Genomic DNA, 13,433 nt, shown 5'->3' with positions numbered 1-13,433 from the left:
ACTGAACTCCGGGGTTATAAATGAGCAGACACAAATTGATTTGCATAAATATCAGTAGCAGTAAACCTTTCTTGGTTCATGTAATTTTCTCCATCTGTTAACAGAGAGCAAGTTTAGGATCTATTATTCCCTGACGGAGACTTACCCAGCTGGACATCTATAACACTTGGATGATTCTCCATGGGGAACAATGGCTTGGGAGGTTTGTCTGTGAGTAAAGCTAGAAGAGAAAATGAAAAAAGGTAATGAAACAATTGAAATAAATTACAGGATGAGAAAGATTCTATCCTGTACGGTATTTAATGTCTGTAAACTTAATAGTATGTAAACATTTATCAGACAGTGTTCCTGCATGAGTTGTTACTCTATCCATACAATATCCATTTCCTAGCACATTTAAAGTGCTGTTGATTCACTGTAAATTGGCTACTTACTTTGAAAGCTACACTTTCCAACAAGATCAAATGAATATCTACTTTGAATGGTTTTATAAGCTTGTGAGTGTAAAGAAATAGAGATTTTAAAAGTATAATCATATAAACATTAAATCTTCATACCCACATAAAATATTCTTTTTTTTTTTTGCAAAGTCTATGTATTTAATTAATTGTTCAGTTTTCTATAATGACACTATGACAATACAGCCCCAAATATGTTTTGCCCCAAAGTATATGTTGCAAAGGGGGGCACATATTTTCCTATAACTCAAGGGAAAGGTCACAGGATGTCAGAGAACATGTATGTACTTCCTCATTTTAGTCTGTTTCATTAATGACATAAATCCTAATGAACATTTCTGGTGGATTGAAACTTCTGCACCTCTGAACCATCCCTCACTCTCCATCTCAATCTCTACAACAATATAACAAAACACTGGTAACTTCATTAGTATAATTGATAATTGATCAAAAATACTGAACAAATATATTTTGCCCACTATGTCCTGTGCTAAGTGTTAAGGGAAAAGAAGTAAAATTTTCATCTTTGCCTTCAAAGTAAAACCTAGGAGTATGAACACAGAAGTAGCACATGAACTAAAGAGATTAAAGAACAAAGCAGACAACTTAATAAAACATTGTACCATTTGAGTTAGAAAACTATAATGTGGAGGGATTTCCCTGGTGATCTAGTGGCTAAGACTTCATGCTCCCAATTCAGGAGGACTGGGTTCCATTCTTGGGCAGAGAACTAGATCCCAAGTGCCTCAACTAAGAGCTCATATGCTGCAGCTGAAGATTCTGCATGCTGCAATGCATAGAGAACATCCAACAGGCCGCAATTAAGACCCATGACAGCCAGATAAAGAAATATGTATGTATGTATTTATTTATTTAAAGCTATACAGGGTAAAGGAATGGAGAAAGGACAGGTCAATATTTGTTGTCAGGTTGGGCAAAGTTTTGTGAAGGAAATGAGTCTCCACACAGACTACAAGGAGTGGAAAAGATTTGGAAAGGCAGAGTAATGAATAAGAAACACAGGAAAAAATAACATAAATCAAGGAATAGAGGGCTTCCCTGGTGTTTCAGCTGATAAAGAATCTACCTGCAATGTGGGAGACCTGGGTTTAATCACTGGGTTGGGAAGATCCCCTGGAGAAGGGAAAGGCTACCCACTCCAGTATTCTGGCCTGGAGGATTCCATGGACTCTATAATGCATGGGGTCGCAAAGAGTAGGACAGGACTGAGCAATTTTCACTTAGCAAGCACACTGTGATTGAAGTTGAAAAGTCTGGTAAGAAGGAGTTGAGTGGGGTGGGGTAAAAGTAAGTTGTTCATGATGTGGATTAATTACAAATAACACTTTATATAATTGAGCTTGGAAATAACACTTAATATAATTGAGCTTGGAAATAACACTTGATATAATTGAGCTCACTTCTGGAGGATCCTGAGACATATGCAGAGGAATCTGGACATGATATAGTAGACTAGAAGACCATTGTAAAGTTTTGGAAAAATAGCAACAAAAGACTATCTATCTAAAAGACTATCTATCTTTAGTGCTATCTAAAGACAAATGGCTTGATATGTACAAAAGTCTTGGGGGGAAAACACAGCTAAGAGGATTCAGTAACAATGCTGCAGTGAGGGGATAAGGAGTCAGATTATTGAGGTCTAGAGAAGTGTTTTTTAAAAATGAGGCAAATTTGAGAGGCACCTAGAAGAAAGAAATGTAAGGACTTGGCACATAGATGTAAAATGCTTTATGACAAACATTATGTGACACTAATATTTATATCTTGAGTTCCTTTTAATTATCTCTGTGTTTCTGCCTTACTTCAACTATCCAGCTAGACTCTTACCTATCTAGGGGAAATGTTTTACACTTCTTTATAATTCACAAGCGACCTAGAATAGGGCTAGGCAGGTAAGAGATAATCATTAAAGCATTGTTAATTGATTGGTTTAGGAATTCTTGCTGACATGAGAGAAGTTCATCTCATATTTTCAAAGATATTTAAAAGAAAAAGAGAGAAACAAAAGTTGGGCACATGATAGGTAAGGTTGTGTGCTAAGTAGCTTCAGTTGTGTCCGACTCTTTGTGACCCTATGGACCATAGCCTGCCAGGCTCCTCTGTCCATGGGATTCTCTGGGTAAGAATACTGGAGTGGGTTGCCATTTCCTTCTCCAGGGAATCTTCTCTACCTAGAGATCAAACCTGGGTCTCCTGCACTGCAGGCAGACTCTTCTCCACTGAGTCACCTGGGAAGCCCATGTAAGGTTAGGGAAATGCACAAACGTGGCGATATACACACAAACAATTGTGGATAACAAACAAAGGCACCAGAAAAGAGCTTTACATAACATTAACTTTATCTTCCTCATATCCAAACTGTTCAGGAAAATTTTAGTGAATTTTTCTCATTTTTCCAATAAATCTTTGTTGATGACCTGTAATGCATCTTGTCCTTATGGAATTAAGTGATATATTTTTCTAACTAAGCTGATTGTAGCATAATATAGGCAAACACACAAATTCAATATCTATAGTCTTCATTGCTTCAATATTTCAGTTATTCTTAATACCCTTATATTTGAAATTAAAAGAATATGCTTTAGACAAAATTTAAATATTTGTATACAAAACCCAGTCACAATAGATGTTCAATTTTGTTGTTTGCTATTGTTTGAAACAGCAAAATATTGAGTACTACCAAAATATCCATCAGTAGGAGTCTGGTTAATAAAATTATGTTACTTCTAGATAGTGATATATTATGATACATCTACTTAAAAGAATGAGATAAATCTGTATGTCTATCATGAAATCTCTCTCTTTTTAATTTAAATTTATTTATTTTAATTGGAGGTTAATTACTTTACAATATTGTATTGGTTCTACAACACATCAACATGAATCCACCACGGGCATACATGTGTTCCCCATCCTGAACCCCCCTCCCACCTCCCTCCCCATACCATCCCTCTGGGTCATCCCAGTGCATCAGCCCCAAGCGTCCTGTATCTATCGAACGTGGACTGGCGATTTGTTTAAATATCTCTAAGATACACTATTCAATGAAAGAAACAAGGTTCCAAACAGTGTGCATAATAATACTATCTGTTTTGTGAAAAATATACGTGTGCATGCACATGTGCTATGCATTTATAAGTTGGTATAAGCATGGAATATTTCTGAATGAATACATGTGAAATTCATAACAGTGATTTCTTCTGAGGAGAAGAACTAGGTGGCTGAGGAATAGTGGTGGATAGGTTAATTTTCACTGTATACCTTTTGCACATTTTGAACAACACACTGTGTATTAAAAACATGAATAAAATTAAAATTAAATAAAGTCCTGCCACCTACATTTTATTTATAAAATAATAATTTTGGTTATCTGATACAATTATTGTCAATTTGCCTTACACATCTAGATTATAGATACTTTGACTGCTAGAAACTGTTCTTAGTATTATTTTCAAATATGTCTTGCCACCAAATGTATTATTTGGAATGTGGTAGGTGGGAAGTAACTTTAGGTAATGTATTTCATGCTCAAAGATGAATATGTTGTCTTACTTTCATCAGGATATGAATTTGGAGTCATGGTTGCCCCCCATCCTAAAATTTGCCATGGACTATGGATATATTTACTCTGGTTTTATTATTGTTAAGTGTCAATTACTAACATTTATTAATATTCATGATAATTTTAGGTGTCTTACATTCACAGGTGGTTCATAATTTTCAGTTATGTGCTTTCAGATACATTAGTTCATGTGATCTACACAATGACTTGGAAGGTAAGAAAGAGAATTATGGCCCCCTTAGAGATGAAGCTAAATGAAGCTTATGTTATCTCATTTGGTGCCCCCTTGTGATCAAAATCTCCTATATGCAGAATGGAAAGGAAGATAGACATAACTTGTAGGCAGGAAACAGGTAAAAAACGTTAAGTACTGAATCAATTATTGTAGTCTCTTTGACTACAGACTAATCAGCTAAGTTAAGGTTCCCAGGCCAGTGACAGTGTCAAACAGTCAGCTGAAACACAGCTTCTAGAGAACATTTTATGCATATACATTTTTCCCCTAAACCCATGAATGAAAGGAGATGAACTTGCACTTATCCTAACACATCCCAGTGGGATGTATGGGCGTGGAACCTCATTAAATTCCAATATCATGTCTAGGCCTGGGAACTGCCAAGAAGTGCAGAACATTTGTGATGATAAAGCAGCAACTTCAGCAGTTCATCTGGATCCTGACCAGAAGCCCACAGACAAATCTATCAGCGTCCAGCATAATTACAGCATTTGCAGATTAGCTAGAGCACACACTGCCATGAGCAGGCAAGCTCATTTCTTTCTTCATCTTCTTTTTTTAAACCTCATCTGAAAATCACAATTACTGTTTGGGAAATGAAGGGGAGAACTGTCAATACCAGGCCCGATGAACCACACAGTGGAGATTTACTGTTTTATTAGAAAACTTATCTTGGACTTCTAGACTAATTGAGGTCTGAGATAGTCTTTGAAATTGCTGCTCAAGCTTCACATTTTGATGGAAAGAATGGGAGCAAGGGATGCAGTTTGGTACTAACATTTAAGTCCAGAATTCCTCCCTGCATGTCCCTCTGTAGCTGCTCATGTTTAATTATCCTTAAATATAATTGCTATACAGAGTATACCATAGTATTAGTCTTAATGTGCTAGTGAAGCTATGACTGTTACCGCCTGGTTCTTCCTAAAGCTAAGTTTTATATGTTTGATACTGACTTTTCCGAGGAGAATGTCCAAATTGCCTTTTCCGTTTCTATTGCAGGCAACAGTTGTATCTACCTGTGCAACCAGAAGTTTGATTTGACTGAAATGATGGATACATTTCTGTGAACTTAGTGTGAGAAATCAGTAGAATCAATTGTTGGACTGAATAAATCAATTTATTGGACTATACTGCCTAAGAGTTACATACAGTTATTACAAGTTTCATTGTCCTCTTTTGTTGATGTGTCTCTAATTAGACTTGCCAGCAAGCCAAGCAGGAGGGGATAGAAGGACAGCTGGATGCAAAGGACACTAAGTATGAACCCACTAGAATCACAAAGTAACTATTTAATTTTTATGAATGAAGACATTATGAAATGTGTATGTTTAGCTCAATGAAATGTATCCCTCCAAATCCATCCAATATCAGCACGGAAATCATACTCCAAAATCATTAGTTTCACCACAACATTTAACCATACAAAATCTCCCAATGTTCCCTATATTTATAAGAGGATAAAATCTGAACTTATCAGATGCGAATATAAAGGCAGCTATGATACAGCCTTAAAAATAACAACAACAACAAAAAAAACACAACTCTTCCTGCATTCTTACCCATTGTTCGACTTTATCTGTACTTTGTTTGGCCAAGTTACTTGCCTGATTTACACATTGCAACTCTGCATCTAAGCTTACAGACAAATTATAATAGTTACCATAATTATAACTTCTTTAGTATCTGCCATGTGCGTGGCCTCTTTCAAGAAATTTTATATTACTTTTTACAAATAACTTTCTCAAATTCAAGGAGCTCTTGACTTGTAAAAGAGGAATCTGAACTGAGTTATGTCTGACTTCACCATGCTGGCAATGCCTTTCTAAGACCTTCTTTTTCACCATCCCAAGTCCTATCTATCTTCCAAAAGCCAGTTGAAGTCCTACATCCTACAGAAAGCCTTCCCTAATAAAAGCCTAAACAAACCTTTCCTCTCTCTGAAATCCTAAAGCAAGTAAATCTCTTTCTGAAATCCTAAAGAAAGTAAAAACTCTTTCTTTGAACCATTCGTTTGGTTCACTGTATATGTTGCTTTAAAAACAAATTTCAGTGCAATCCCTATCAAGCTACCAATGATATTTTTCACAGAGCTAGAACAAATAATTTCACAATTTGTATGAAAATATAAAAACCTCGAATAGCCAAAGCAATCTTCAGAAAGAAGAATGGAACTGGAGGAATCAACCTGCCTGACTTGAGGCTCTACTACAAAGCCACAGTCATCAAGACAGTATGGTACTGGCACAAAGACAGAAATATAGATCAATGGAACAAAATAGAAAGGCCAGAGATAAATCCACGCATCTATGGACACCTTATCTTTGACAAAGGAGACAAGAATATACAATGGAGAAAAGACAGTCTCTTAAACTGGTCAACCACTTGTGAAAGACTAAAATTAGAACACTTTCTAACACCATGCACAAATATAAACTCAAAATGGATTAAAGATCTAAATGTAAAATCAGAAACTATAAAACTCCTAGAGGGAAACTTAGGCAAAACACTCTCCAACATACATCACAGCAGGATCCTCTATGACCCACCTCCCAGAATATTGGAAATAAAAGCAAAAATAAACAAATGGGACCTAATTAAACTTAAAAGTTTCTGCACAACAATGGAAACTATAAGCAAGGTGAAAGGACAGCCTTCAGAATGGGAGAAAATAATAGCAAATGAAGCAAGTGACAAACAACTAATCTCAAAAATATACAAGCAACTCCTACAGCTCAATTCCAGAAAAATACACAACCCAATCAAAAAATGGGCCAAAGAACTTACTAGACATTTCTCCAAAGAAGACATACAGATGGCTAACAAACACATGGAAAGATGCTCAACATCACTCATTATCAGAGAAATGCAAATCAAGACCACAGTGAGGTACCATTTCACACCAGTCAGAATGGCTGTGATCCAAAAGTGTACAGGCAATAAATGCTGGAGAGGGTGTGGAGAAAAGGGAACCCTCTTACACTGTTGGTGAGAATGCAAACTAGTACAGCCACTATGGAGAACAGTGTGGAGATTCCTTAAAAATCTAGAAATAGAACTGCCTTATGACCCAGCAATCCCACTGCTGGGCATACACACCGAGGAAACCAGAATTGAAAGAGACACATGTACCCCAATGTTCATCACAGCACTGTTTATAATAGCCAGGACATGGAAACAACCTAGATATCCAACAGCAGATGAATGGATAAGAAAGCTGTGGTACATATACACAATGGAGTATTACTCAGCCATTAAAAAGAATACATTTGAATCAGTTCTAATGAGGTGGATGAAACTGGAGCCTATTATACAGAGTGAAGTAAGCCAGAAAGAAAAACACCAATACAGTATACTAACGCATATATATGAAATTTAGAAAGATGGTAATGATAACCCTGTATGTGAAACAGCAATAGAGACACAGATGTATAGAACAGTCTTTTGGACTCTGTGGGAGAGGGCGAGGGTGGGATGATTTGGGAGAATGGCATTGAAACATGTATAATATCATATAAGAAACGAATTGCCAGTCCAGGTTTGATGCAGGATACAGGATGCTTGGGGCTGGTGCACTGGGATGACCCAGAGGGGTGGCATAGGGAGGGTGAGGGAGGAGGGTTCAGGATGGTGAACACGTGTACACCCGTGGTGGATTCATGTTGATGTATGGCAAAAGCAATACAACATTGTAAAGTAAATAGCCTCCAATTAAAATAAATAAATTTAAATTTAAAAGAAAGACAAAAGCTTAAAAAAATAAAAACAAATTCAACTTCATTTTATATGGTTATTTCTAGTCTCCCTAACTAGATTTTGAAGTTCCTAGATGACAAGAATCATGTCTCGCATAACCCAACAATTAAGATAGTGTCTGATACTGTGGAACAAGTAAACACAATCTTCAAATTAATTTTCCTATTGAATTCTTTCTGTAAAAATGGGTGCTTCTCATATAGGGTTCTTAGGTTACAAGGAACAGAAACACACTCTTGTTAATTTAAGCAAAAAGGGAATTTATCAGAAGGATGTCTCAAGGATGGACAGGATGTCTGGGGGACTAAGTTTAGATACAAGAAAGAATCAGGCCAGGTCTAGATGTACAGGCAAAAGGGGACTACGCCACAATTCTATCCTGATTCCATCACTGGACTGAATTCACTCCAACTTGTTTTCTGTGTTTTTTAAATTTGCTTTGTCTTGTGTTGCATCTTGTTTTCTGACCTCGTGTCACTTTGAGCAAGATTCAAAATCTGAGGAAAGAGAAGCTGAAGGGACAAGTTTTAAAGTCCAGCCCTAGCCAAGACTGCATACACACCCCGAGGAAAAGAAGAATCTCCCTAAAGCAAGATTTCACAGTCTCAGCAATATTATTAATTTTCAGTGCTAGATAATTTTCTCTTGTTGGTGGCTGTCTTGTGCATCACAGAATGTTTAATGGCTTCATTGGCCTCCAGCCACTCAATGCTAGTAGTAACCTCCCCGAGCTGTAACACCCAAAAATGTCTCCAAATATTGGCAAATGCACCTAGGAACAAAAGCACCCCAGGCTGAGAACCACTGTCTTGCAGGAAACTTAGGTTCTCTGTTGTTCTGAGGGAACTGAAGATCTTCAGAAAGAAGATTTGGGAACAGTCTTCAAATGGGAAAAGAAAATGGAGGTCCTTAGTAAGCAAATTAGGTTGAAGGAGAGCCAGGAATCTTGTTAATATCCTTAAAGATTTCCTGTAATCATGAAAGGAGATTATCCAAGTCTAGCCAAAGTAGCTGACTAGTTTCGAGATTTCATAAATTGAACACAGAATGAACCCAGACATTGCCGAGTTCTGTAAACACCATAAGCCTTACTATTTCTTGGAAAGGACTGTCTCTTTCTGAGTTAACTTCAGAGACTTCCTAATTCTAAATTATAATGCACATATTTTACTGGCTACTTAATGAATATGAAGTCCCATATACTATGAAGGTTTCGTTTCTATTACTAAGAGTCCCCTGTTTAGGTAATCATTCAGGAAACATATATAATAAATATGATTATTTAATATCATCTTTAATCCTCCAAATCTGGAAACCCAAACAGTACCAGCACTAGATATAATGTGTCTCCTTTGCTTTAAGCTTCCTCTTTTCGTGTACCCTATTTCGGAGGAGCTTCTTTTCCAGCCTGATTTTATGCACCCAGTATGTCTCTCTAAACAAAACTTGCTGCAAAGAAACCTCTGTGATTTAAATATTAGTATGAACTTAAGCTATCTGAACCTCGTTTCCTAAGGATAGTCGCTTTCAAAGAATTGTCTGGAAATGTGTAAGGGCAGGCTTTATTCCTTAGTAGAAGGTTAAACCGCAAGCACATAACTGACCCTAGGACCCTTCTCTTTACCCCTGTCTTTACACTGGTACTGGTCAACAGACAGGGTAGGCTTCAGCAGAAGTTAATGAAGACAGATACAGTTATTTTCAAGATTCCAACCAACATTACTATGAGTGATTTCTCTACTTAACATTATCTTAGGAAAGAGAGTCCAGACATAGTTTAAATTCAATAACACATTAATGTCCATTAAAAGTCTTGTTTTCCCTCAGTCTGTTACTACCTCCAGCAACTAAGCGTGTGCATGCTCAGTCATGTCCAACTCTCTGAAATCCCATGGACTGCAGCCACCAGGCTCCTATATTCGTGAAATTTTCCAGTCAAGAATACTAAAGTGGGTTGCCATTTCCTTCTCCAGGGGATCTTCTTGACTCAGGGATCAAACCTGTGTATCTTGCACTGGAAGGCAGAGTCTTTACCACTGAACCACTTGGGTGGCCCTCCATCAATTAAGCACTACAGCAATTAATTTTTTATAAATATTTTCTCCACAAAAACTCAATATTTTTTGCCTCATTTAAAATAGGAGGGGGCAGCCTGAAATATTATTCATCTATCAATGCCATCCAGAAAGAATATGTATTCTCTATCTGTTCTAGCTATGGTAGAAAAGCTATGATGGGTCTGGAAAAAAAAAATCAAGCCAATGATTCCAAGAGTCATTGTAGATTTGTTTCAAATCACTGATGGCTTGACCTTCAGATATTTGGATGTGCGTCTCCCATACCTCCCTACTCCTACCTAAAAATAATTCCCTTTAGTTAAGTCACTATTTGGAGAAGGAAATGGCAACTTACTCCAGTATTCTTGCCTGGAGAATTCCATGCACAGAGAAGCCTGGCAGGCCACAGTCCATGGGGCCACAGAGTTGGACACAGCTGAGAGACTAACACACACACAAGTCACTATTACTGATGGTGGTGGCTCATGATCCTAATGTATGCATTTAAAAGATAAAATTATTGAAAACCTTAGAGGTAAATGGACAAGGAGGTCATATTCATAGGATTAAACTGTTCTTTTAATACAAACACAGTCTAGTTCCATTAAAATACTCCTGCCATCATTTAAAGCCATTCCAAGTATTTGTCTTTATTTAGCATAAAACTTTGGAGAAGGCAATGGCACCCCACTCCAGTACTCTTGCCTGGAAAATACCATGGACGGAGGAGCCTGGAAGGCTGCAGTCCATGGGGTCACTGAGGGTCGGACATGACTAAGCGACTTCACTTTCACTTTTCACTTTCCTGCATTGGAGAAGGAAATGGCAACCCACTCTAGTGTTCTTGCCTGGAGAATCCCAGGGATGGGGGAGCCTGGTGGGCTGCCATCTATGGGGTCGCACAGAGTGGGACAAGACTGAAGTGACTTAGCTGTAGCTGTAGCATAAAACTTTAAGTCAGGTATTTTCTTTGACTCAATAGGTGATCCTTTAACAAGCAGATACTAAGTTGCCGGGGAAGTGCTAAATGTTGATATCTGCCAGGCCATTGTTGCCTGCACAGCTCAGAACTCCTGACCTTCCCATCCCCAGCAACTGCTCTGGGCATGTGGCTCAAAGACTTTATCCTGCCTTGCAATTCAATGGATGTGCCTTGAGGGTCATGAATGGTCAGAGTTGCTGTGAAGTTGCCCTAAGGTGCCCTTTCCTCTAGATTCCTTATTTATTTAAACTAATATTTGAGTTTTGAGCAATGTATGAGCTTTGGGAAAGCTTGAACATAAAGGCAGGGCAATTTCTTCTCAATGCCATTTGACATAGGGCCCTTCTCTGGAGAGAACAATGTTTATTCAGCACAAATCTGCCCAGACATAAAACAACTTCTTCAAACTTGAAAAGGAAACAACCTTGGGGGAAATGGAAACTTAAACAGAGGTTGTGACAGTAGGATTTTTTTTTTCCTCTCTCTCTCTTCACAGAACATGCTTTTTCTTCACTTTTGCATTTTCCCCCTCAAGAAAGATTTTTGCCTTCTGTGTTTAAAATAGTACTCCCGGGGCACTTAAATTGTTGATGTCTGACACATTCCAAATGTGGTTACTATCAAATAAATTACATAATATAGTGTACTTCTGAGTTCCACATACAACTTGGGATATAGTTAGCACTAAAATAATAAGAGGTTACACATAGAAGACTGATTCGTTTTATTTTTTCAGCTTTATTGACATATAACTCTGTGTAAGTTTAAGATCTTGGAGGGGGAAATGGCAACCCACTTCAGTAGTTTTGCCTAGAGAACCCCCTGGACAGAGGAGCCTGGCAGGTATGGCCCATGGTGTTGCAAAGAGTTGGACATGACTGAAGTGATTTAGCATGTATGCACAAATTTAAGACACACATGTATTGATTTGATATACTTTTATATTGCAATACAATTACCACCATAGAGTTAACTAATACCTCCAGCAGGTCACATAATTATAATTTCCTTTTTGTGGTGAGAACATTTAAGGTCTACTCTCTTAGCAATTTTCAAATACATATTGCAATAATGTTCATTATAGTCACCATGCTGTGTATAAGATTCCTGGAACTTATTCATCTTCTAATAAGTTTGTACTCTTTGACCAACATCTCATTATTTTTCCCACCTTGCAGCTCCTAGTAACCACTGCACTAGTCTCTGTTTCTATGAGTTTGGCTTTTTTAAAATTCCACATATAAGTGGTATCATGCAGTATTTGTCTTGTCTGACTTATTTCACTTTTAGTACAGTGCCCTCTAGGTCCATCCATATTGTCACAAATGGCAAGATTTCCTTCTTTCTCAAAGAGGAATAGTATTCCATCATCTTTATTAGATAGATCAAGTTTCAATTTGCATCAAGATCCTCATTGGCTTTTGTGGTTACTGATCTGTCAGATTCTAGAAATTCGGTCCTGATAGGCTTAGGAATATAATAAGATACTCAAAGATGGATAATTTTGGAGCTAGACAAGCACTTATTTGTTTAATTTATCTGGCTATTTTGACAGATGAAGAAATTGAAAGGCAGGAAAAAAGCTGCTAAACATTATATTGCGAATTAGTGATAAATCATAAGACTAAAATCCAGGTTTTCTGAATTAAAGATCAATATTCCTGCCACCGCCCCATGGCTAATATTGATTAAGCATGCCACTGCAGATGGTGACTGCATGCATGAAAGATGCTTGCTCCTTGGAAGAAAAGCTATGACCAACCTAGACAGAATATTAAAAAGGAGACATTACTTTGCCAACAAAGGTCCATCTAGTCAAAGCTATGGTTTTTCCAATAGTCATGTATGGATGTGAGAGTTGGACCATAAAGAAGGCTGAGCAATGAAGAATTGATGCTTTTGAACTGTGGTGTTGGAGAAGACTCTTGAGAGTCTCTTGGACTTCAAGGAGATCCAATCAGTCAATCCTAAAGGAAATCAGTCCTGAATATGCATTAGAAGAATTGATGCTGAAGCTGAAGCTCCAATACTTTGGCCACCTGATTTGAAGAACTGACTCATTGGAAAAGAGTCTGATGCTAGGAAACATTGAAGGCAGGAGGAGAAAGGGATTACAGAGGATGAGAAGGTTGGATGGCATCACCAACTTGATGGACATGAGTTTGAGCAAGATCTGGGAGTTGGTGATGGACAGGGAAGCCTGGCGTGATGTAGTCCATGGGGTCGCAGAGTTAGACATTACTGAGCAACTGAACTGAACTGAGGCATTCCATGCCAAGCTCTTTTACATTCATTCCGTCATTAAATCCTCAAAACAATATATGAAGTAGGTCCTAACATTATCAATATTTGACAGATGAGAAAA

General features: G+C 37.6%; 1 protein-coding gene across 1 annotated transcript in view; it reads right to left on the bottom strand.

Moving 5' to 3' along the window:
- IL1RAPL2 (interleukin 1 receptor accessory protein like 2) overlaps positions 1-13,433 on the bottom strand; it is a 1,194,055-nt gene that overhangs the window by 304,181 nt on the left and 876,441 nt on the right. Inside the window, exon 6 of the mRNA XM_070291065.1 lies at positions 146-220. Coding sequence (XP_070147166.1) covers positions 146-220 — 75 coding nt within the window. The remainder of the gene's footprint in view (positions 1-145; positions 221-13,433) is intronic.

The sequence above is a fragment of the Ovis canadensis genome, chromosome X (genome assembly GCF_042477335.2).
Source record: "Ovis canadensis isolate MfBH-ARS-UI-01 breed Bighorn chromosome X, ARS-UI_OviCan_v2, whole genome shotgun sequence".
Taxonomy (NCBI): domain Eukaryota; kingdom Metazoa; phylum Chordata; class Mammalia; order Artiodactyla; family Bovidae; genus Ovis; species Ovis canadensis.
Note: the sequence above shows the minus strand (reverse complement) of the source record. Positions and strands in the feature narration are given on the sequence as shown.